The 25,783-nt window shown below is 37.7% G+C and overlaps 6 protein-coding genes across 11 annotated transcripts; 2 read left to right on the top strand and 4 right to left on the bottom strand.

Annotated features, from left to right (window-relative positions):
- Positions 1-2,684: 2,684 nt before the first annotated feature.
- On the bottom strand, positions 2,685-6,954 carry LOC105448151. The gene is made up of 9 exons (XM_011686566.1): positions 6,318-6,954; positions 5,752-5,959; positions 5,463-5,673; positions 5,116-5,380; positions 4,792-4,953; positions 4,074-4,673; positions 3,518-3,936; positions 3,167-3,374; positions 2,685-3,042 (listed from the first exon to the last, which is right to left on the bottom strand). Exons 1-9 carry the CDS (start codon positions 6,334-6,336, stop codon positions 2,816-2,818), a joined length of 2,319 nt encoding a protein of 772 aa, XP_011684868.1. The 5' UTR covers positions 6,337-6,954; the 3' UTR covers positions 2,685-2,815.
- Positions 6,955-7,185: 231 nt separating this feature from the next.
- On the bottom strand, positions 7,186-8,083 carry LOC105448152 (transmembrane protein 203). The gene has a single exon (XM_011686567.1). The coding sequence runs from the start codon at positions 8,058-8,060 to the stop codon at positions 7,647-7,649; it is 414 nt and encodes a 137-aa protein (XP_011684869.1). The 5' UTR covers positions 8,061-8,083; the 3' UTR covers positions 7,186-7,646.
- LOC105448154 (ribonuclease P protein subunit p20-like) lies at positions 8,057-8,982 on the bottom strand. The gene is made up of 3 exons (XM_011686568.1): positions 8,784-8,982; positions 8,493-8,661; positions 8,057-8,334 (listed from the first exon to the last, which is right to left on the bottom strand). Exons 1-3 carry the CDS (start codon positions 8,958-8,960, stop codon positions 8,216-8,218), a joined length of 465 nt encoding a protein of 154 aa, XP_011684870.1. The 5' UTR covers positions 8,961-8,982; the 3' UTR covers positions 8,057-8,215.
- Positions 8,983-9,120: 138 nt separating this feature from the next.
- Positions 9,121-11,030, top strand: LOC105448155 (cleavage stimulation factor subunit 1). The gene is made up of 4 exons (XM_011686569.1): positions 9,121-9,319; positions 9,518-10,421; positions 10,547-10,640; positions 10,761-11,030. The coding sequence occupies exons 1-4, from the start codon at positions 9,249-9,251 to the stop codon at positions 11,003-11,005; spliced, it is 1,314 nt and encodes a 437-aa protein (XP_011684871.1). The 5' UTR covers positions 9,121-9,248; the 3' UTR covers positions 11,006-11,030.
- Positions 11,031-11,994: 964 nt separating this feature from the next.
- LOC105448156 (chromosomal protein D1-like) lies at positions 11,995-16,250 on the top strand. The gene is made up of 4 exons (XM_011686570.1): positions 11,995-12,154; positions 13,368-13,475; positions 14,036-14,655; positions 14,813-16,250. The coding sequence occupies exons 1-3, from the start codon at positions 12,098-12,100 to the stop codon at positions 14,621-14,623; spliced, it is 753 nt and encodes a 250-aa protein (XP_011684872.1). The 5' UTR covers positions 11,995-12,097; the 3' UTR covers positions 14,624-14,655; positions 14,813-16,250.
- A 989-nt stretch (positions 16,251-17,239) lies between these two features.
- LOC105448150 (protein kinase 4-like) lies at positions 17,240-25,535 on the bottom strand. 6 transcript variants are annotated; one of them, XM_011686561.1, is made up of 15 exons: positions 24,949-25,535; positions 23,339-23,439; positions 23,035-23,261; positions 22,692-22,947; positions 22,474-22,612; positions 22,197-22,366; positions 21,729-22,112; positions 21,444-21,654; positions 21,269-21,335; positions 21,021-21,186; positions 20,451-20,588; positions 20,290-20,336; positions 20,129-20,219; positions 19,832-20,053; positions 17,240-18,834 (listed from the first exon to the last, which is right to left on the bottom strand). In XM_011686561.1, exons 3-15 carry the CDS (start codon positions 23,242-23,244, stop codon positions 18,155-18,157), a joined length of 2,781 nt encoding a protein of 926 aa, XP_011684863.1. In that variant the 5' UTR covers positions 23,245-23,261; positions 23,339-23,439; positions 24,949-25,535; the 3' UTR covers positions 17,240-18,154. The 6 variants fall into 6 exon arrangements, with proteins under 6 accessions (XP_011684863.1, XP_011684866.1, XP_011684867.1 ...); XM_011686564.1 differs by lacking the exon at positions 24,949-25,535 and adding an exon at positions 24,443-24,942 and having other exon boundaries at positions 23,334-23,439; XM_011686565.1 differs by lacking the exon at positions 24,949-25,535 and adding an exon at positions 24,443-24,942 and having other exon boundaries at positions 23,035-23,258; positions 23,334-23,439.
- Positions 25,536-25,783: the final 248 nt, after the last annotated feature.

Genomic DNA, 25,783 nt, shown 5'->3' with positions numbered 1-25,783 from the left:
GCATTTGATTTTTAAAAGAAAAATTTTTTTAAATTTTTTTATATCATTTGATTTTTAAATAAAAAATTTTTTTTACCTACCAACACCCATCATCATCACCCACCACAACCATCAACCACCACCTACCACTATCACCCACCATTAACCACCACCACCACCCATTTTAATTAAACGAATTTTAACAATTTTTGAAAAAAATAAATTTTCAAAAAAATTACGTTTTAATCAGCCATTTTGAATCGACCATTTTTAAATAAAATCACGATTTCTTAAAAAATAGCTACATAATTATATATCTTTATCTTTCTGGAAGATATGAATTTTTAAACATTGGGGAAAAGAGGCTTCAACGCAGGTAATTTTAAGATAAGAAATATACAGAAAAAGCATGTCATAATTCAATTTTTCTTTATTATTATTTCTACACAATCCTTTTTTTTCAATAAACCTTTTACATAGTTATTGATTATATTGATATCACTTATACATAACAATATGATAATCCTGAGACTAATATGACAAAGCAATATAAATAATAGTGAATTTTTATACTATTTTTAACTACGTTACTACAAGACAAATTCTTATCACGGATAGGATACAGGTGTACAAAGTATCTAAAAATCAACCGACAGGATAAAAAGAAATCTTATTCTAAATAATTATTATTTTTTGCTTGGTCAAAGCTAAGTATATTGCTAAGAATAACGTCAGTGCTGTATAAGTGCTATACGAGATATAGATTTTTATACCTTTGGGCGAGATGTTTTGAAAATGTTTCCAAGATCTTCAGACATTTGTTTTTGTAATTTATTAACAACAGTTATGGCAATCAATCTTGATTGAATATATATAATATTTATCATAATTCACAACTTCATTATACATTTAATGACCAAAACAGTCACGTTGAGAAGCTACTTTTAATTCAGATATAGAACAATAGAGAGCTTCTATTTTGAAAACTTTAATATATCTTATACCTGTTTTATATAACTATTGAATCTGCGATATTACGATTTTGCATCAGTAAAAATATCAATTATACATATATGTATATATTATAATTTCGGAATCCTTACTCGATTTGATTAAAACGATAATTGTCTGTTATTGTACATCCAATTGTATATAAATATTTATCTATATCTATATATCTATATACACATATATACATATATATAGTTTTGTAGAAGAGTTTTTGTTAAGATAATAAGACTTTGTATCTCTTGTAAACATTTAAAATAGTTAACACGAGTATTTGGCACATGAAACATCAATGTTATATTTTAGATTACTACTTTTGTCATACTATAAATTTCAAACAGATATTTACTCGCTGAGACCTTTTATGCTCCTGTAAGTATTACTACTAGATTTCTCACTTGTTCTATATTTGGTTTTATAGTGAGGTAAAAACAGAATAATACATAAATTAGAAAGTTAACATTATTGTAATAAAGAGAAGTTAAAAAGATGCGAAAATATCTAATGCTGGAAAAATACAAAAAAATAATGAAATATCATTATGCACAAAATGTACGAGATACAATTTTAGCTGTAATTTTGTAAACATTAAAAAAGTAGATCAAATTACAAATTAAAATTTACAGACAGATATGTATCTCTCAACTAATAAAATACTGGCTATCTTAATTATATTGAGATATTGAAAGTACGATAAATTGTATACAATTGCAATAAAGCTATAATATAGCTCTGTTTTTTTTATCGTAAACTCACTTTTACAGTCTTTTATCTCACGGAATATAGTGTTAATTAAGCTTACATAAGCGTAAAATGGCCTCCTATTCTAAACACATAAATACGATATCACATGTAGGATCACAACACTGTTATAAATTCAACTTGCAGATAAGTCATTTATATTATTAACCATTGTTGTAATTTTGTTGAACATTTAGTAGTAGGGCACTTTGAGAGTTTGGGTTCGTACTTTTACTTCTAAGCATTGGTGCGGTTAACACACAGTAAAAACGCGTTACTTCACGTATTATCAATAAAAATCTAAAACTTACTATTTTAACGTCTTTGTTTATATACAGTCTGTTTCTTTTCTTTTTTCTTTCTTTACTTCGAAAATATTCCTTTCGAATTTTATATGTAAGTTAAAAAATGATATATATATATATTTGTTTTTCAACAGCAAAAAAATATATATATGTATATGTATCTTTCTGAGAACACAATGAGTAAAAGTCATTAAATTAATTCAAGAAACTAATCTAATTTAAAAAATAGATATCTGTTTTTGTGAGTATGTGCTTCGGATGAACACTTTGCATAAAAAGTGAGTTTTTAGAAATGCTACTTGACTATTGCATTTGTTATTAGATGTTATCTAAACATTTACTCCATGTTTAGAATACTCATTTATGGCTATGTTTTCGTGTATAGCAAATTTGTTTTTGAGACTCCGTCTTTCTTGTTCTATCGCGTATTGATTATCATAATGCTTTCGCATTGCATACATCTCTCCGATAGAAATTACTAATTCATATCTAAAACTTTTTCTGAAAATAAGTCTTCAATTTTGTATAATTTTTTTTTTCTATTAAAAGTAAATTTTTAGTGAGCATTAAGAAAAACCACAAATATAAATTATTGCAAATACTGGGAGTGTACATGTATATGTACGTTTGTAAAATCTATCTTTAAAATAATCACGGAGTCATTATAAAAAATCTTGAAAGAATATTATTAATAATATTAAAATTCGATAAAAGAAATTATGAAAAAACTTTCATTTGGCATCTTGGTTTTTGGATTACGATTACGCTTAGATGATATTGCTTCATATATAAGGATTATTACGAGTTACGCGCGGGGAATAATTGGGATAATTACTCAAATACTGATGTCGCGGACTTACTGTTGGCTGCTTAGTTATATTCGCCATGGCACAGCCCATCACAAATTCAAATATCCTGGGTATCGTCTGATACAGCAGCCAGGGCCACGGTATGGGAAACTGTGTCGGTGCTGGTTCTGTACCGTATGGTACGGTTTCAGCAAACAGTCCTAAAAACAAATCGATTAGCATTATTTTATTATATATGCATATATTGTTTTACAAGGATATAGTATAAAATCATAATTTTTCTCATATATTTAATGTTATACCATCTCTTAATATTATAAATACCGTATGGTCCAAAAATACGAAAGGCATCCGTGACGCACAGGAGAATCCCTAAAATTGCAGTAGCGCGCGTAACGTTTAATACTTTTTGCATCTGAGATTTTCTAGCGACTGCGGTATCCGCTTCCGGTATATGTAACGGCGTATCAGATTTCGCTCGATTCACGTACGCGATGTGATTCAATATCGAGTGAAGGGTTAAGTCCGTGCCCTGGAAATAATGTAGTCATACAGTTACCAAACAACGAAACAAAAAATTCTAAAGAAGTTTAAGTTATCTGAAAGTTGAAGACGTATTTTAAATGCATCTGTGTTCCGTGGGTCTATTGGTATAATATAGAAAGTCTTATGTACCATAACTCTTGCTTCACTAGACGTATTTTCGGGAAGCAAGTTAGTCTCCGGCGTAATGTCCTCTGGGTCTTCGATATTTTTATCATTCCATGACAAATTCTTTTTGCGTACTTTCGGCTCTTCGTCTTTGCTCTTCGACTTTTCGGTCATCAGCGCCGCCTTCTCACTGCAATCTACAGGGTGATCTGAATCTGATTCAGATTTTTCCTGTATCTCCAGCTTAATAGGTACTATACTCTGGAAGTGTGTGGGACTCCTGTCCAATGTTCTGATACTGATATCGCTGCTTCGACGATTTATAATTAGCGGTTTAATATGAATGAACTCGGAGTTACGTCGATAGGAACTCTCGGAATTTCTACGCGAGTCGGGTCTATTGGGTGACATGAAAGTACCAATGTCGGAATTGCGTCTTGAACCTGAAATATTGTTAAATAATATGAGAACGAGATAAAACATGTTTGTAAGAAATAAAATGTCTAGAGAGATGGATGGTAAACTAAAGTATTTTTTAACGATTTACTCGCTTAAAATACGAGCTATATTTCTTTCTTACCCGTGGGACTAACATCCAGGACTTTGGGCAATCTATTTTCATCAGGCGGCAACATTCTTCTGGGCGTTCTGTTACCGAAATCGCTATTCCTCCGCAGCTTGATCGCGAATTGCGAGCCACGATTTTTCTCGTGGGTAAAATCGGAGCATCGTCTTAGTTCCCTGGTGCTGCCGGTCGGCGTGATATTATCCGAAAATCGTCGTGGACTCTCGGGCGAGCGATTCCTCTCAAACTCCTCTCGCATCCTCGGCATCGCCCTGGGGCTACCCTCCGTCGTGCGCTTGCATTCCGTCGTATTCTCCTCGTTTACAAATCTAACGCTACACTCCGAATTCCTGCGCGAGGATTTTGTAGACGTGTCGCTGCCTCGTCGACTGGCCATGGAGCTCCTACGACTCGGGCTCGACACGGTTATAATCGGCAGATTAGCGGTTGACGGAGTAGGGGTGGGTGGCCTAACGTAGACTTCCGGTACCGACGACCTTGGTTCTTGCGATGACGGTGATTGTACGGTGCAAGTAGGTATCGCAGCATTCTGTACTTCCTTTTGCGCTGGTCCCTCCATCTTGCACACCTTGGCGGTAGTTGTGACTCGCGATTCTGTATTAATATCGGATATACGATATAATCGGATCTCAATGAGAAATTTATTTTTGTTATTATATGAGTATTTATTTCTGAGTGATTTAAGTTAAAATAAATATTTGCCGCGTATTACCTCCTTCCGCGATCGCTTCTTCCGCATTTTTATTCGCATTTACAGGCTCACTTTCTTCCGAACCCTTCATCTTAGCTGGACCAAGTAAAGTAGGTACTAGGGCGGCAGCGACCGAAGTCGCCAAATTGCTGTACGGTGCCAACATCGCGAGTTGCATGATACCTGTATTTGTAAATAAATGCTGTATAAAATATGCTCAAACAAGAAAGAAGCATAAGTCTTAAGTCGGTGTGCATAAAAACATAGCCGTAGAAAGGTAACGGTATAAAGAAAAAGAATAAAAATTACAAAGATTGACGTGCAAATAGAAAATCGATAACCAACCTTTATGATGTGCGTTAGAATTGTCTCGCGTCAACATACTGCTTGGCATCGTCCGGAGCAAATGATCAACTTTGTAAGCCGCGTGTAGAAACGCGAGATACAAAAGGACGCTCCAGACGAGGAACGCCGCTTGGACCATATATTTCGCCATGTAGCAATTGTGGGAGGACAGTACGATGTCGCTGGCAATTACGAAGAAGAAGTGTGCTGTTATAATGAGACTGAGGCAGGATTCCTTCTGTATCTTCTCCGGACCAAATTTCAGCTGAAAATTCATCAAGTGAAGGATGTAGCAACGCTCAATTGTACACACAATTTATTGATTATTCAGTTTAAGCGATAAACACCTTCGTCAGTTGCAGAAAAGCCAGTTGTATCAGGCAAAAGGCAGACGTAATGCATGGATATCCAATGTCCCATATAATTGAGCCAATGACTTTGGGCAGAGTTTCTTTAAGATTGTACGCGTCTATGAATAAGGAAGCGGCTCTCGATGCCCCGAGTAAACATAAGAATATATTAATCGTAGACATAAATGGCCTGGTTGATATGAGAGATCTGAAACAAAAAAAAATAGTCAAGTCTGAGGACGTAAACTTTCCCTGATATCACTAACACGTGCATATAACGACGTACCTTAAATTTAGAATAGCGAAGAATGTGTAAAACCCTAGTATAAAGAAGAGGCATGCGAAGCTGTATGCATGCAGTAGAAATGCCCATCTTATGTCTTGCTGTATCGCACTCCATGACGGTGCAGTGACCAGTGATTTGTCTAGGAACGCAGAGTTTGATGAATTTGACACACAGTTCTGTCCTATAACTGGGGTTGTTCCGTTTATACCTGATAACAAAAAAAAATTAATTAAAAACAGAATAAAAACACACACACACACACACACATACACACACATGTCATAGTATAACGTCACTCTATAAAGTTTACATAATACAAAACATGATACAAAATAGAATTTACGTCGTATATTACACTATTCTACATGATTTATAATTTATTGTTTGAATTAATGCAGTTTCCAATAAGCTTCAACGGGAAATATGGTGTACTTATAATTTTGCGTTTACTATCATTTTAATGGGTGATCATTTCGAAACTTTGATCGCGTTTCATATTACAAAAATGGCACTTGCCGCCATCCTGTGTGTATTAAAAATTAAGATAGAGGATATAAAAAACTAACCACGAGTATAATTAGCCATAATCCCTCGATGTGTCCACAGCACATCACTGAATCTTGTAATTGATAGTCAGTCTTGTGATAGACAATTAATGTGGCGTTTTAATGCAGCACATTCTGCGAACTTGTTAAATGTGGTAGCAGCAACAGGCTTTACCTATAGAATGACTTGATTCACGCACCCCTTCTCACTGAATACAACCACTGTCTCCCTTCAGTTAGGATTATTGATCTTAGCTGGAGAGGCTTGGAGGGGGCACACATGCCCACATAAAGCACCTGGCTTGTTGGTCAGTTGTTTATCTTTAGAGTTTAAATGGAGCAGTGTTAAATTTATCGGTCTATGTTATGTTATGATTCATAGGCCTGTTATTTTTGTAAAAGAAAACTTCTGTCTTAGTATCTATCGACATTCTCTAAGAAACGTAAATTCCATACGTTGCATAAAGGAATATCGGAACACAAAGTAGATAAAAATAGAATGATAACGTATTAAATATTGAACTCTCGTGAATATTTCAAGTAAATCGTGCTCCGTAAAATCATCCTCTAGAAAAACTGATTTCTAAATATCAATTTTTGGTTTAAGATAATTAAATTTTAGCAAATAGTATTTGTATGAATTTCAAATTAATAAATTTTATATTTGAAAGAATTTATATATATAAATATTATTTTTGCATTAATATGAGATATATCAATATATTGAATTAAATAATTAATTTCCAACACAGATAATAAATACTTATTGTTTCTTAATATTCCAAACAATTCCTATTAATTATCTTAAATAACGAAATTCTGTAAATAATTAAAAAATTAATAAGGAATATGGAAATCATTCGGCATAATACAAATAAATAAATAATAATTTAAATAACACAAGAAAATTATTATATTTTAGAAAAAAATAAGTATTTGTTATCTTCTCGGCGTCAAATATTAACCTAATAAAACAATATAGTTTGTATCTGTAAATTGATACAGTTGTAAATATTAATAAACTATTAATATAAAAGAAACATATTATTTTCAATACATTACTTTATCATTTTAAAATAAATATTTTTATATCACATATATTATTATTCTTTTAAGAGAATATTAATTAAATTTGTAGTGCCTACGTATTCTTATTTATCGAACAGCTTACGTAAAGTTAAACAGCAGGATAAAAATATAAAGTAATGTTTGAAAGATGAAATAATTTAATCTACATGAATCTGACAAAATGTAATATATACAAGAGTATATCATATAATACATATTTCTTATATCTGACAAATATTTTGGAAGTAATATCATACATACAGGAAAGTTCTTCTGTTTCCCTTAATGTAACTGACAAGCTCTAACAGCGATCAGTTGCAGAAGAATGAATACAGGACTCAAAACTTCTGAATACTCCAATGTGCTTTGTCCAGAGAGCTTTTTACACAGAAGATACTTAAAGACAAAAACTAATAACAATGATATTTGACTCCATAAAGCTCGCAAAATTCCCGCTCTAATCATTCCCTCCATGTACATTCTTATAAAAATAATAGCACAAAAATATGTATTCAAACCATCGGCTATAAAGAGCGGCGAAAATACCTCCCACCATCCCGATGGCCCCAAAAAGCAATTTTCATCTAATTTCAAGGCTAGCAGCACAGTGAAGAACATTAAAGCGATTAAATTGATCCATATCTCAAAGATTGTTAAACCTAACCAGTGAACCAGTTCGCTCAAAGAGAAGATCATTGTAAAAAAATCATATAATATATTGTATCAGCTATTTTGGAGCAATGATTTAGCTAATAATTCCATTCATTCTATTGCGTACGTTCCGTATCTCAGCATATTGTTATCATTAGCACAAACATATCGTTTTGCAGAGTCTCAATGTCAGTTTGCTTCTATTTAGAAGATCTCATCACCGCCACTGGCACTCTCCTGATGACGTGTATGTGTATAGCAGAATTTTGCCTCCTGTTTATCTCGTCGTCCACATCATCGTTTAACGCCTCTAGCTTATCTGCAATTGATAAGGCGTCCCTAAGATTTCGTTTTAGTTTCAGGTACATATATTCTGCCTGCCCTGAACGTGACAAGCAGCAATGACATCTCGGAAGTCTCGCCACATCACTGACAGATCGCTGTCGCGTGACCAACTGTTCAGAAAGGTGTACGTACCTACTAAAGCGACGGAGGAGGTTTTAACATCAAGATCTAAGGTGTTGTGATGAAGTTCCTTCAACCGCAATGCCAAGCTGGCCGCTTTGCACACAGCAGCACCAAGACCATGGATGACCAGCTCAGACGCGCCCTTGTCGAACAGTTTCTCGCATTTGTACAATTGTCCCTTCAAGAATATTTACACTTGAGAAAACGTGTGGCGAGGCAAAGCGACGCATTCGTTCAAAATCTACAGCGAAGAAGTTGCAACGTAGACTGGAAAGGTTATGATCTCCAGACGCGAAGTACCTTAAAAGGGGTCTTGTTGTTCACGAAGATATCCCTGTCGCTTCTGGCGAACCTGAAGGGCTGCCGCTTTCGCAGAGCGTGCCTCGCGTCCAACGACAGCTTGCCGTTTTTGCGGCACGCGTCTTTCCGCTCGGAGATGGTCTCATTTAACCTCGGATCGCTGTCCACCTCGGCCATTCTGGATGTTCCTTGCTGCACCGCCAGGTCGTGTGTCGTCACGTGGAGCACCTCGCGGCGACGATGGCGCGCACCGATTGGCCGCGACCGCTGGATCCGCCAATCAAACGCGGGCGACAGCGGGAGCGTAAACGTGCGTCCAAAGTGCGTCGGTGACAACAACGCGACATAACCTGCGAAAAGACCGGAGGTCATCGATTGATGGGCGGTTTACGGTGCTTTCGACAGTTGTAGGAAAAAGTCGGCAACATTCAGTCACCGTCAGGAAACACGGCGGGCCAGAGCGCGATGAAGGAACCCGAGGCGGATCCGAAAAATATAATAAAGAGCAGAGAGCTGCTCTACAGGCTGATGATCAGGTTGCTTATAATTGTCTCTCTTTCGCAGTCGTGACGCTCCCTTGAATTCCGCTCCCTCGCTGTTAATACTCTCGTACGAAGCGCGATTCTTGTATAAATACCCAAGTGCAGGTGTAATCTGCAACTTGTAACTTCATCAGCGGATATAATAAAAGTGGAGCATGTGGATTATCAAGTAAGTCATATTGAATATTTCAGTCAGCTGTTCTACGATGGTCATCAGACACTAGCCGTGCAGTTGTCCAACATGATGCAGGCAGAACCACCGTGCCCACCCTCGGATCGATTGCTCCATTTGATGTTGATCGGCACTGCCCACGAGCCGGATCGTTCCAAGAAGGATAACAGCACCAGCCTGTCCACGTTTGCGTCGAGCTTCGACAATACCTTAGGTCCTGGGTTGGATCTGGAATTCGAGACGGAGACTCAGACTCAAGCACCAGAACCGGCGCAATATGAAACGGCGTATGTCACGTCCCACAAAGGAAACTGCAGGGCTGGGGCTTTCTCGTCGGACGGTCAGTTGATAGCCACCGGCTCCGTGGATGCCTCGATCAAGATCTTAGACGTGGACAGAATGCTGGCCAAGTCCGCGCCGGAGGAGATCGCGCCTGGAGACCAGACCGGTGGCCATCCGGTTATAAGAACTTTGTACGATCACTTGGAAGAAGTGACGTGTTTAGAGTTCCATCCCAGAGAGCCTATACTCGTGTCCGGCAGTCGCGACTTCTCCGTGAAATTGTTCGATTTTAGCAAGGCCAGCGTCAAGAAGGCATTCAGAACCATCACGGACGCGGATCAAATTCGATGTCTGTCCTTCCATCCGACCGGAGATTTTCTCATAGTTGGGACCAATCATCCGGTGGTTAGATTGTACGACGTAAATACCGCACAGTGCTTTGTGTGCAGCATACCGAGTCATCAGCACACAGCCGGGATAACGAGCATCAAGTATTCGCCGGACGCAAAGACTTACGCATCGGCGGGAAAAGACGGTAGCATCAAGCTTTGGGATGGCGTGTCGAATCGATGTGTGAACACCTTCGCGAAAGCGCACGACGGCTACGAAGTGTGCTCGGTGATCTTCACGAGGAACGGCAAGGTAGTAATTTTGCACGGTAACGTTGCGCAAGATTTATACACATTTGTGTAAATTACCGTGGAAAAAACTCATTGACTTATTCCCAAGTAATATTGAGTAATAAATCGTATAATTTTGGATTCCAGTATTTACTGTCCTCAGGAAAAGATTCCCTGATAAAGTTATGGGAATTATCTACTAGCAGATGTCTAATAGCGTATACAGGCGCCGGAACTACAGGTAAAAGACTACAAATGCGTTTAGACATACTTGGAATGCGCGTTGGTGCGGTATGCCTCGTTACGTGACGATAATACAATCGCGAATGCACACGACTGACCACGCCGTTTTTTTCCACAGGTAAACAAGAGCACAAGGCACAGGCTATCTTTAATCATACCGAGGATTACGTGATGTTCCCCGATGAAGCCACTACCTCGTTGTGCGCATGGAATTCTCGTAACGCATCGCGGAAACAGTTGCTGTCATTGGGTCACAACGGTCCTGTGAGGATGATCGTGCATTCGCCAACTGCGCCTGCATTCTTGACATGCAGTGACGATTTCAGGGCGAGATTCTGGTTCCGAAGAATGCCAACGCATTAACAGTTTACCGTTAAAATCAACCACAGTTGAAGGACATTAATCACGGACACAGTCTTTCAGATAATTTTCATTTTACAAAAATAGAATACGCGGAGATTAAAAAAAAGGCATTCAAGATCGAATTAGTTATTAATTACGAGAAAAAAAGATATCGTTAAACAGGTATTATGTATTTATGCGATTATTTTATTTAAATTTTAAGCAAAAAATCTTGCAAATTTTATTTTATTTGTGTTAAACCACAACTGTGTATAATATAGGTATATGATACTTAGAGTAATTTCAACATTCACATGTTTCATAATACGTTAACAAACATAAAACAATTACATCTTTTGAAAGCAGCATATATAATTAAAAAAATCCTATACAATTATCTTTTAATTCTATAAATAGGAAAAAGAGAGAGAGAGAGAGAGAGATGATTATAATAGAATTGAATCGTATCAATATACTACACATTCTGAATCAGGTAGGTAAAATAAGTATGTGGATGCAATAATGTTAATTATAATTTAATTTTACACGCGCTCGTAAAAATTATTTTCAAAATTGCTTTATCGAAATTATCCTCGTTTTAAGTTCTACGACGGTATTCTATACACTGCATCTTTTGTATTTATAATTGTTGTAAAAAGAACGCTCGTATTATAACGTGATAGCAAGTGGCTGCGATTCTACGCGTTTGAAAAAAGATAAAGAGAAAATTATGGCCGACGTTTGATTTTATTTCATTGTATGTACGCGATATCGCAAGGTACACGTAGAATCGCACTACTGCTGACGTGAACGAACTTCGTCCTTTTACAATATAATAAAAAGAAAAAAAAAGTAGATATCGACGAGATGCAGCGCGTAGAATACCGCCGGAGAAAAGCTCGGGGTCGCGTGTGCGTCGCTACGCGCGTAGTTGGCCGCGGCGGCGCGGGGCGGCGCGCCGAACTCCCGCTCTGAGGTTTGACGAGGTGTCACGTGACCCACGCTAACCGCCATCTTTCCTTATCGTATAAACAGTGCGACCGGGCGCAGCGCGAATTCTCGCCGTGGAATCGTGGATTTCCCAGTGTTTTTGAGTGATTCGCACGCGAAGAGATGTCTGACGCAAAGACGGAGACCAAGAGCGACAACAACATCGAGGATGCGTCCAAGGTAAGCGGTCCGGCGGGCACGTCAGAAACACCTTCGTCAAGCCGAGTTTTCATGCCGTGAGCGGCGTGTGCGAGCGGCAGCGAGCCCCCCCTCCCCCGCCGAGTACCGCGGCCGCGGGGACGCTCGTTCGTCCTTCCGCGCGTACTCCCGGGGACCCCGGGTGACGGCCGCGGGCCGTCGTGTACGCCGCGTACGCTCGATGGCGCGTCATCACGACGCGGCCGCGCCATGTGGTACCCCGCGCGCGTCGGACGACGGCGCCGCGCGCCTCCGCGCCGCCGACCGACCGACCGACCGACCAACCGGTCATCCGCCCGCTCATCCGTCCTGCCTGCCTGCCTTCCTTCCTTCCATCCATCCATCCATCCAGCAGCAACACTTTTCGTAGCTGCGTCGTACGTAAATACGCACATCCTCTCCCATCGTCGCCAAAGATGGTGGCTGTTTTTTTATCACGCAAGCTCTCCGTGACCGGGGAGGATCGTGCGCCCGCTAATCTCATGGCTCTCTCCGTCTCTCTCGCTCCTGCTTCGGCTCTCTCCACGCCGTACAGCTCGGTGCCGCGCGAAAAGGCGGGAAATCAGCCCTACGCAGCTCTTGGCGTAGCGTCAGGAACGTAGCCGCGGCGACGTGCCGCGCGATGGCCGTCGTCGGCGATCAGCGGCGGCGACGCCGCGTCCACGTCCGCGAGACGCCACCGCCGTCGGCGGCGACCGGGCGGGAGCCGCAGCGCGCATCGCGCGCGCGAGGCGTAGATGTGTGTTGGTGAGGATGGAATGGATGGATAGATGGACGGGCGGGCGGGCGATCGCACGGCAAAATGGCGGGAAACTTGAACGCGACATTGGTCTCGGTGTTCGCAGCCGGCCACGGTTCAATGGGCCTCGATAATCTTATCGCGAGTCGAGCGTCGTAATTATCGTGTCATGTGCCGCGTGGTGCCGTGCGCCCGTCGCGGCCGTCGCTCGCTCCTTGCGCGCGCGACGCGGCGCCCAAGGAGCGCCGCCGAACGGTCTCGAGACGTCGACGAGCGCGCGACTGCGTAACAGACGTATGTACGTTTCTCGTGCGAAGAAATATGGATATGTGCACGCACACACGCGCGGACGCTGCGCGCGGGCGCGCGGCGGCTGTACGTGTGCGCGATATAAATATGTATATACGTATGTACGATACGAGGAGCGAATGAATAGGAAGGCTTGGATGTTTGCAGGAACAGTCGACGGAGGAGAAACCGACTCCGACGAAAAACAAACGAAGCGGCACCAAGAGGCTCTCCACTCTCGAAAGGACCGCTCAGGAGGGCGAGGCAATTATAAAGGTGCGTCCCGCGGCGGCTCGCGCGATTATCTGAAGCAGGAAAAACTTTTCATATCGGATTGAACCGGGCTTATCGCATACGTCCCCCAAAAATCTCCGTCGAGGTTCTGCTGGTCAAGGTTCCCCGTCTCTTTCCCCCCCTCGCCCTCGATTATTTCCCTCCGTTTTAGCCTCTCCGTCGTCGACTTCGCCTGCGCGCTGCCTACGTGAGCGTTGTACGATGTCAGGAGTGGAGGGGGGGACTTCGATTGGCCGGGGTGGGGACAGCGAGAAGGGAAAATGAGCGCCCTCGGCGAGGCACGAGAAACCAATCGTTGCGTAGGCGCCAATTACAAATTGCTATCTATATCTGATGTTAGAGGAATCAACAAGCATTAATTCGAATTAATTATTCATTTGAGATGCGATAAAGATGGAATATACACATTAGAATACACCTTGTGTTACGCGACTTGTGCTTTTCAAGGAAAGGCCATTTGATTTATCTCGTATTTTGAATTATATTTCCCTTTGCTGTAAGTAAACACTTGGCCATTCGTTTTAAAACACTTGTTATTACAGGGCATGAACAAATCCGTCGGCGAGGTAGAAGGCAGGAGACGCACTCGCAGTTCAGCCAGAGGCCTAACTTCGACAACGCCAGTGCCATCACCACCCAAGAAGGAGAAGAGGGAAACATCGACGCGGGGTGGTGGCGGTGGCCGCGGACGTGGACGTCCCAAGAGGCAGGAGAAGAACAATGAGAATAATACGGACGAGGAAACGTCCAACAACAAAAGCGAAAAACACACGGAAGAGGAGTCCACAAAGATGGAGGTAGACGAGGAGAAGGAGGAGAAGGAGGAGAAGGAGAGCAAGGCGATACAGAACGAAGACAAAAACGCGGAGGGCGTGGACAGTAAAGACAGTAAAGACGCTGAGAAAGTGACCGATGCCAATTCCAAGGACGAGAAGGTGACGGAGGAGTCGGAGAACGTGGACGAGGCTAAGAGCACCACTCCCTGTGAAGAGAAGAAGCAAGAGGAAATGAAGGACAGCTCGGACTCGAGTCAAGATGCGACGGACACAGCAGCGGAAGCGCCACCCTTATCCTCATCGGAGTCCCAAAATCCCTCCAACACTGTTACTACTGAGGAAAACAAGGAATAACCTCCTTTCGCCTGTTTTACCACTACTTTTATGTGAGTATCTCGTAATTCATCTTCGAGATCATCGAGTTCTTCGTTTAAAATTTACAATTCGTAAATATAATATTGTCACTTTAAATTACATGAAATTACACTTAGCATATGAATTATCTGTCTAGAGATATTAACATGAAAATTTGTTTTACAATAGGAGGTACCAAGGCGGCGCACATATTGGGGTCACACAAATCCAGTCCCCCCTCGTCTATTTTAACTAATTAACACCTTCTTGTCGATCGTTGCTTCAACCAGCGCATTATAGTTTTGCTTTTATTTTGTCATTATATGCCTATAGATAACGCGGCTTTTCGAAAAATATATAACAAAAGTCCATAGAGTCTGCTATGTTGGTACGAATTAGCGTTAAAAGATTGACTCATTTTTTCTCTCTCTGCCTACATTATATATTATTGTATCTTCGTAGAAAACTATTATACTCTTTATCTTGATCTGGAAATGAGAATTCTGATAACACAATAATCTAGGAAGAGATAGCTAAATCGTTAATCTAGCGTTAATTCAAATTGTCAGTGTAATCCTAAAATCTTTTCAATCATTTAGACAGTTTTTTTTCTTCGTGTTCTCTTTTTCACATTATTATTATTTTCAATTTTCATTAAAATAGAGCGGCTCTGGCTAAAGTAAATCTAGCCAAATCAATTTTTCTTTATCTGAATTAACAAACTTTTTTTGGTGATGTTCTATATAGCATGTATATTATATTTATATATTTAAAATTTTATTGTTTTTGTCGAGTAATATAAAAATCTTGTCATTGCGCTGGTTAATTAGCGATAAGCAACGCGAGGTGTAGAGCATACGTTGTTCATGTACAATGATAATATTATTGTAAAATATATTTAATATGGACTTATATAGAGAGAGAAGTTGTTTTCAAATCAGAGCTGACATCCGGGTCCTATAGTATAATGTCCTACGATTCAGATCTGATGTGGAAGTAGCTAAAGATTAATTCGTACATAGCAAATTACTGTAATACCTTTATCGTATATAAATAGTGACTGAATGAAGTGGAATATATGAGAACTATGGTGAAATGATTTCTCTTTTTCATGGATTAAGCGGAAATAAAATTTCTGAGAAACGCGTTGCGGCGTTATCTATGCTTTCCTCCCTCGCATAAGTGTCTACTAATAATTATTAATTTCTAATCCTTTCGCCGGTAAACAAACTATTTCAGCAGATCGTGTTTCTTTTCTTTTTTTAGCGATTGAAAGACCAATGCTTGTTTATCGAGTGAAAATTTCTCACTGTCATTGACTGTTTCGTTCGCTCAATATCATTACGACTTTTTATTGCGAGATCTTTCAGAGAGCATCCCTGTTTTTTTTTTATTAGTCCAATATTAAATATGTTAATATTATTGTGTATTTGAACTGTGTTGCGAGTGTACAGTTAGATTATACAATTGATGCACTTATATCTAGAGGAAATCGCACACACACACACACACCTGAGACACCAATAGTACGCGAATCTAATACAGTATGTTTATTATGTAAATGTGTGCAATGAAGAAAGGGATTCTCGTAAATATGCGGGGATCTTGCAATGAAAAAAAAACTAACAGTATGTACTACGCGATGTAACTCGAAGGATTTTCTGGCCTTAACGCCAAATAGGTTTGCCTATATATCAAGTATAACAGCACGAGAGTATAAATATTTCCTTGTAAGTTGCACTTTTCCGAAGGATGTGTTTGTCGAAGCTGTACGTTACGAAAGAACATAGATCTTATCATTCCATTTTTCCTTAATTCTTTTTCTTGTCGTATCAGTGATATTCACGAGTATATGTCCACCTGAGATTTTCGATTGTAAATAGTGAAGATCAAGTGTAATATACGTGTAAATAGTTTAACATTAAGCTTCGTGTATCACACTGGACCTTTTCTTGATTACCATGTGAAATCTCAGTTCTTAGAGTGCCTCTAGCGTTAGCACGTTGTATGATATACGAGCGTAGAATTCCGGCGATTAAAATCAAAACCAAACCCTGTAATAGCGAGTTTTACGTAAACCTTACCGCTTTTAAGATATGTATCGTAGAGATAATTTTCTTTTTCGCATGTATCTTACATGGGGGAGAATATTGTACGGTTCGATATTAGAATTTCTATGAAATATATATGCATATATATAAGAGTGTCCCAATTTCGTTGACGATCAATCACTGAATCGTTTGTCCATGTACCAAACTTTTTTTTGTTTTAATATTGTATGTACGATGCGCAACTCAAAAGTATATATGTACATACGTAGATTCTATCCAACAAATTAATCTATGCGCGGATTCTGTTTTGAATATCGTGAAAATCTTTAAGAAAACCTCGACAATTTATAGCTTCCTTTTATGAATCGCAGTGTTTCGAAGATTGCGTGATACTCTTGAAATTCTAGAAATTTTAAATGATACGTCGATGTACTTACGTTCATGTATGTCAAGGTCACATCGGTTTACTCATCAGTTACAATCATGAAGACACGCAAATCCTTTGCATAATTTAATCATGACTTATTAGTAAAATTCGGACATACTAAAATAATCTGGCTCTTTAAAAAAAATTTTTTTTTTATTCTATTTCAAATACAAGCAAAAAATAAAGGCCGATGTTACAGAATACTAGTAAAGAAAAAAATATTTATCCAATTTAAAAGAAATTGAGAAGAAACAAAATAGATATCGATTAATCTTTCTGCATTATTTATTCACAAAATGTTTAGCAAAAGTTGTATAAAGGTTAATGTTAAGTAAAAATTGTGTATACGTTAACCAACTTTAGTATATCTAATACTATTAACGGATTACAAGATCTTGTACTATACTAATCTTATATCATATTGTATACTATATATATTAACTTATGCTATATATACTCTCTAAATAGGTGAAAGCCAAATACTTTTTGAATATGATTAAGTTTGAAAGTAATTATAAAATCGAATCTCCATAATTATAACAAAATATAAAAATAGTGTCAATAGTTAACGACATTTTATTCGTCAAAAGTAAAATTCTGAAGATTGAAGGGTAATTATAAGCGAGGTTTGATATAATTGTTAAGACTTTGTTAAATCTTAAATAGACCTATTGATAATCCCAATTAATATACCAATTAAGCACCATGAGTGTTTGAATAACGATAAATTAAAAATAATAGTGATCATCACTGTTACTTTTTTAATAATGGATTGAAAATAACAGTGATGATCACTGTTATTTTTAATCCATCGTTATTCAAACACTCATGGTGCTTAATTGGTATATCAATTGGGATTATCAAATAGGTCCTATTTAAGAATTAATAAAGCTTTAACAATTATATCAAACCTCACTTATATTTTATAATTATCTTCAGTCGTCAGAATCTTACTTTTGACGAATAAAACGTCGTTAACTATTGATACTATTTTTAATTGTTATTATTAGAGATTAAATTTTATAAATTGTCAGTCTTCAAAGTAAGTGTAATCTAAAGTGAACCTTTCGGAATGGTACATTGTCCGTTAAGGGACGGTTCTATCGGAGCCGGACCTGGAGTTGGAGCTATACATTGGGAAACATAGGGCTGCGGCCCCAACGTCGGGCTCCATTGTTCCTGCATGTGCGGCGACGGCGGTGGTACAGTGTGATATTGCATCGACTGTGGATACATCATCGGTTGCGAGTACATCATCGGCTGGCCATTTGTTGAAGAGTGGCCCGCAGGCGGGTAAGCCTCGGTCATCGAATAAAAATGCTGCGGGTACGATGGAGCGGGTACACCTCCGTTCTCAGCCGCGTCGACGTGCTGAGGCGATAAGTACGGTACAGATATGTAACCACCGTTTCCCAAGTAATACGAGGTATTTCCGGAGTTGCCTTCGTTAGTGTAGTGTGATGAAAGCTCATGATATGGGAATATCGGGCTCGACGTTGTATATTGCGGCGGTGTATATCCGTTTGCCGGGCCAGGTGTTATCATAGGTGCTATCTGATGCGACATCGGATCCCAGTGATGCTGCTGCGACTGTAGCACGTGCATGTCGTGCCTTCGCGCGTCATACGGATTCATAGAACCATTCGACATCGCCGCGTCGTACTGATGACCCGAGTATTGCTGCATATACGCCGATCCACGAGCGTTTTGTTGGCGGTTTCGTATCTTATTGCCTACAAAAGAAAGTGAAGTAAAAAACGATCCAGTGGATCTTTAGAAAAGGGATATAGATCTAATGAGAATATATTAACTACGTATAATTGAGTTTTCATATTTATATTTTCTAATTCATTTTTCAATTCTATTCGTATTTGTAACAATTTGATATAGATTTTTAAAATCGCAATAATTCGCCTAGAAAAGGTCCAAGAGATGGCAAATTCAAAACAAGAGAAAATAGAAGAAAAAAACTTTTAGTTGTCATATAAATTAATAAATTGTTACTAAAAATTATGTAACAAATGCAGATAAGTTAAAACAGTAAATATTCAATTTTCAAGAAATAAAGTAAAATTAAAGCTTACCAGAAATAATTTAAATATATACGAGCCTAGAAACAAAGAACTATACTGATAGAAACTAATTTAATAAAATTAAGCAATGTATCTTCCATCACCAAGAACAGTGATCATCTAATATTAACGGTAATGTTATCAAAATATTATATAAATATGCTGTTGACATTTTACGGTTTTTTTGGGGTGAAAGAGGGAGAGAGGGGAAGAGATGAAGGAAAAGGAGAGGGGAAGGGTAGAAGACACATCGCTATATTTGTATGTATCAGTCTCTTTTATCCTGTTCTTTGTTCATAAATTCTGCTGAGTTTGAATTATTTCTAGTAAGTTAAACTTATATTTTAATTACTAAAATTTTTCATTTTAATTATTTATCCATTTGCTTAATTTTTATTATATAACGTAATTATTTTCATCTTGCTGCTGTCTTGTTCTGAATTTGTCATTGCTTCTTTTCTCTAGATGAAACATTTCGATTACAAGTTTAATTGCAAGAATTTGATATTTTGGTTCCTTTTCTTCAATTTTTTTGAATTCTACCTTGTGTTGTAAAAGACAATAAAAGTGAATATTCCTTCAATTTTAATATAATGTTTTCGTTTTACTGTAAATTCACTTCCTAAGATATTGCCGCATTAAGTTTTTTTATTATTACCTTTAACAGTTCCGGTTTGCTTTCCCTTCTGCTGAATTTGATACAAGGAGTCTTTCCCGCTCGAATTTTTTGATTGCTTTCCATTTTGCACACAATTCATGTTCAAATGGAAAGCATTGGAAAGCTCAGCACTGACATTTGCTCCTTCGTTGTACGTTAACGAACACTTTTGCATATCGTTAACAAGATGATCTATTTCCTCTTTACTCATACACGGAACATCTATTAAAATTTGTATAGAATAAGTTTCATCATCGATCATTTATATTGATTTTTATTGATAATTACTGTACATACGAGCATTTGATGGTGCGCCCAAAGACTGCGTGCCTTGATGATTCGGTCCATACATTATCGGTCCGTAATAAGTTGGATTTATAGAACGCTCCTGTGCAAAGTATATTTAAAAATAATCAATAAATTATAATTACAATTACTCTTTTTTATCCACTACGTACCTCCAGTAGCAAATGTAAATTATAAAAGATATTCGGTGTAAATGAATCTAAAAAAGAAATGTAGGAAATAGAAGAAAATATTATTTGTAAACAAGCATTGTAATATGAAATTATGCCGTATATATAATATCGCTATATGTATAATGTCATAAAATACGTACGATCAATTTGGTTGGGATTGTGTTCCCCATTTATCGACAAATTTCCTGACATGTATGGATGATAGGAATAGGCACTGGCGTTATCTGGGGCAACGTAAGATATATTTGAATTGCCATACATGTTTGCTTGTGAATTACCTGCAATTAAGATCAAAAATGTTCGGGTACTTTTGAGAAAAATTAAGACTTACATATTTAATTGCCAGTAAATTTTAATTTAGTTAACTTGTAACAAATAAATTCATTATTTGCTGAAATAATTATGTATGTGCAATGTGACAAGCTGTTATAGCGCAAACGACTAATATTAAATGTGTTAAAATCAAGTTACAAAATTTTGCATAGCGATTTTTTCATTACTATTATGTAGTATACACACTTTTAGTTAATTTAAACAAAGAGTGAAAACTTAAATTTTAAAAAATTTTTACAGTACTCTGGAAATATAAAAAATTTACAAGTTTTTAAATTATAGCGTATACAAGGTAATATGTTATTTATTTGAAACAAATTACCATTGAAAGGTGGTCTTATTTAATACTTTAGAGCTTGAATTCTGAAGATTCTTACCAAAATAATTGAATTTTTCAGTCTTATTTCTTACAGTATTGTTCATCCTTCTAAATACTGCATGGGGTTTTTTGCGTCCTTCCGTTATTTCCCGTGTTACGTTGCTTGACATCGTAGATTGTGAATTGTCAAGTATAGTTGTCACAGGTACGCTGTTAGCCTCTTCCTGCGAACGAAAGGCGAAAGATATGAGTTTTAATAATTTAAGCATTTCGAATACGAATTTTCTTACGAAAAATCTTACTTACATTTGTCGCATAATTAGAAGAATCTTCTTTAGAATGATTTTCTAATGTTTGGCTTTGATCTATTTTACTGAAAACAAAACCAACACATTTGTAAAGAATTCAGTTTTTTTTTATTACAAAAATGCGAAACAATACTTTTATAAAACACAAATAATATTCTAATAAATATACATACTGAGGTTTGTCGTAGGTTTGTTGATGTTCGTCACACCCAGTTTTATCAACTTTATTGATATTAGTATTATCAATATTATTATTATTATTATGACCATCACTATTTATTAATACATTTTTGTTTGTATTATTTGAGGTTTCATTTGTCGTAGTTATGGTATCCCTTCTTTTTCGTGAGAAGGAATTATTATATGGTTTTTTCCAACGTCGATCTAATTAAATACAAAATAAAGATCCGTTACATGTAAATAATACAATATTATGTTTAATAATTTAATAAACTAACTTGAATCCGGAGTAACTGAGTGGTTTCTATTGATCGGCACCCAAGTTTTTTGCCTATTTCTTCTTACTAAAGGTAATGGCTTCAGAGCATCATATGGAACAAATTTTTTCTCTCCCAGGTCTTTGATAAAAACTAAAACTGGCTCCTTCTCTGTATTCATTTCCTGTATATAACCTTGCAGCCAAAGGGGCCCTTGCTTCAATTTTTGTTGCTCAATTTTATTATCAGTATCACTGGTACCACATTCCGACAGATTAACGCGCAAATTCTTATTGTTATTTCCGTCACAATGTTCTAGATCGTTTACGCTAATCTCTATAAGACATTTGCCGCCGACTTGCAGCTCATTACTGTTATACCTGTTCCAGCCTGCAGATTTTACCTCTGCGCATACACAGATAATTTTATTTTTAAATATTGCTCTTACTTGAAAAAGGGAATAAAAAGTGAAGTTTCTATATTATATACCTCGTTTCAATTCGTGCCATATATCTAACTCTATATTACGATATAGATCAGGAGCCAGCGCTTTTGCAACTTTATAAGGAATAGGTGGTGTTTCCTTCCAGTCGGTTTGCGTTTCGTCCATATCATCATTATCATTTTTTACTTTTTTGTATAAATCTTCAATCAATTGTCTGCGGAAATATATATCATTTTTAAAAACAATCTACGTTTTTTTCTAATATTTACTTAAAATGCTTAAACCATAATTTTCATTATGGGATCTGATGAAATAACTTACTCCCTAATGTCAAGATTTCCCTTCTGAAAAAATCTGTCGTGTCTAAGTGAGGGAGTTCGATTATGCAGCATTCTATCCGCAATAGTCTTTATGTTAGGTATTTGATACATATACCTATATACAACTTCATAGACAATAGCTGCAAAAAAAAGATTACAAAAAATTTTGAAAACTCGTTTATAGACACGACGCGAACTATATCAATAAGAAATATGTACATTGGCAGTATGCAGCTGATTGTACAAAAGCCATCGGGTAAACAGGCTCATATTGCTTCCCCTCTGTGTGACAAAGCAATATAACGGCTTTTTTAAAGCCGTTATTGGTAACGTTCTCGCATATCTGTTTCTCTCCGATGAACACGATTACATCTCTCTTGTACAGCAAGGACATGGCACGAATTTCGTTTACGCCTCCCCACTCCGTGAAACATTGCATTTCTTTAAGATAGTAATCAAATGACATCGATACAGACTGTTAAAACAAAAAAGACCAGAAAAATGAGAGTAAATTCTCTTGATACGAAAACGGACAGTCACAGACAATCATAGAGACACTAACATCCATGAACAAGTGTCTCTTTTTCTTCATAAATTCCGTGCATTCTTTTCTCACTCGTAGGTGATAATGTTGCGTATGATACACTTGTTCGCTGATTGCTCTGAATAAGCAGGTTGGATCCCTGGCAGTAGCTTTCCTGAAGTACCCTTCCTTTGCCAGCCATTGATCAACTGGCTCCTGCACCCGTTTCGACATCCCTCTAGTCGACATTACTATTCAATATACTGCTACAAATATATACATTTAGCTAACAAAGTACCTAATCTTCCTTATTTTCACAATCTCAGAATTATCATTACCTTACCTTCTTATATCTCTTTATACTGTTAGATACTGCTAAATATTTTTTGTCTTTGATATACTCTATCCACAGAGTAATTCAAGGGAAAGATACTTTTTTATTTTCTAAAAAAATAAATAAATAATGATAGAAATCTCAAAAGAAATAAATTATAACAATGGCTTAAATATAAAAATTCTAACCTAATCTTTTTATAATATATTTTTAATGATAAACTTGGAAGAGTTAATTAATTTTTTTATCTAAGTTAATAAAATAATATATAATGTTAACAGTATCTCCCTCTCTAAAAATATGAACATAAATCTCTATATAGTTTATTAGTTTTCAATTTATGTACTAGAATATACATATAATATATGCTAGAATTAGAATATGAATGATCAGCAAGTCCATTGTCTTACAAAATAAAAAAATTGTCAGAATTTTACAATATAAAATTAAGGCATAGAAAATTGGCACAAATTTCTAAACAAAAGTGTGGGTAGAGTAACTACGATTATAGAGTAGAAAAAAATCATATGATGCAACACATAAAGATACACTAAAATTTCGCAAAAAATGTGGATCTACATCGTAGTAAAATAATGGGTCCAGTACAAATAAAAGTAATTAACAAGAAACAAAAGATCGTTCTTTTTTAAAACATTCGGAAGAAAACGTACCGAGACGCGTGATATTCACGGAAATAGTCACAGGTTATCGAAGTTTACTTTAATCTCACACTATCGCACCGCGACAAAAGGACAAAGAGTATGCCGATATATCAGAAAGGGCAACGAAGACGCGATTGTAAATACAAACCGATCACAGATAATCGAATGATGAGGCATTTCATGGGAAAATCGATCAATTGGCCAAACTTTCTCTTCGACCTTTCCAAGAGCCAAGGTCAAACGGATTTCCACGATCGAAAGGAGATGCGAAGTTGCGAATAAGAGGAGAAACCATGCGTTGGTCCCGCGACTGCCGCGACTCGAGGCGTATATACCTCGGGAAGGTGGTTTTTCGGGAAAGTAGAGGCAGGCTTTCTCGCGATAGCCAGAAAAAAAACTCTTGCGTGGAAAAAATAGACGGAAAGGAGAGGAAAAAGGGCGGAATATTCACCTTAATCTTCTCCACCTACTCCCACCAGCAGAACGGCACCATCACGGACTTTGCGGAAAAACAACGGCCATTTGCTCGATTTGCCGTTTGACTTCAAACGCAGAATACGTGATGCCGTGATGTTTATTCGTTAGTCGTTACCCACTTTCCCCTCCCCCTCCCAATGACGTCTAGGTGTAGGGGGTATCGTCCATTTAGCGATCAGACACAAGCATCGTTCTGTCTTTTTTTTTTTTTTTCAACAACAGTGACATTCAATGACAACAATAACAGAATTCGCTTTTCGTCGCTAAATAGAAGGCACCGGCCGTAGATTCGTCTGAGAAATATCACAGGGTTCGCTACCTCTCGCACACATCGCGAGCGATTGTTGATGTGATGACGATCCGATTGCGATTGTTAATCGGATTGCACTCACAAGCGAAATTTACTCGCGACGTTCCGAGATACTGCATTTAAGAACTGCGAATCGAGCGAGATCTTGGATCGGCGAAGAGGATACTCACGTTTTACTCAATACGCTCATACGATTTCGTTCCGCACAACATGAAGATATCGTCGAATTCAAGCACCGGACATTACGAAAGGAAATTCCGCCCTCCGAGATACGACGACTCTGGTCAAAATTAATCGAGAGCCTTGGCGAGAGAGCCTTTGACGAAGAGGAGCCGGCGGCTCGGGAAGACGGGAAGATGCGTCTTGTAGCGACACGATTGGCCGACGTGGGCGACGTTGTCGATACATTAACCAATCGCAATTTCGAAATCGTCTCCTTCGACTTCCGCTTTCCTGGCCAAGCAGCGTATCTGCAGTATCCCGATTCTGTAACTTTTATAACTTTTAACGAGTGCAGTTAGTATCGCGTTGTATTACATCATCGTTAGATATTTTACGTATTAAAAAATGCTGTGCTAATGTATAGAAAACGACAATACAACGACATCGAATTTGTCATTGGTTAATATAAAATCGGGTAATGATATCGACAATTATCGGTAGTAGATACAGAATAGAAGTCCAGTACCGGGATTCTCAAACGCCTAACTACGATTGATGGTATCGTTGCACAGCCTTTTTTATATATGTATGACTATATATGTAAGAAAAGCTGCGCGACGATACCGACAATCGTCCTGAAGCGTTTGAGAATCCCGGTACAGGTAAATAAGCGCCAAATTTCAATTCGATGTTCAACTCTTATCTCATTCTAAAGATTGCGATTTAGTTTTACGTGGTCTACAGATATATGTCAATTTAATCATTTAGAGTTACGTTAATTAATGTAAATATTAATCCTGGACGGATGTTTATTCCTTTATGATTAAAAAAAAACGCAACATG

The sequence above is a fragment of the Wasmannia auropunctata genome, unplaced genomic scaffold (genome assembly GCF_000956235.1).
Source record: "Wasmannia auropunctata unplaced genomic scaffold, wasmannia.A_1.0 LD336088.1, whole genome shotgun sequence".
NCBI classification, from domain to species: domain Eukaryota; kingdom Metazoa; phylum Arthropoda; class Insecta; order Hymenoptera; family Formicidae; genus Wasmannia; species Wasmannia auropunctata.
Note: the sequence above shows the minus strand (reverse complement) of the source record. Positions and strands in the feature narration are given on the sequence as shown.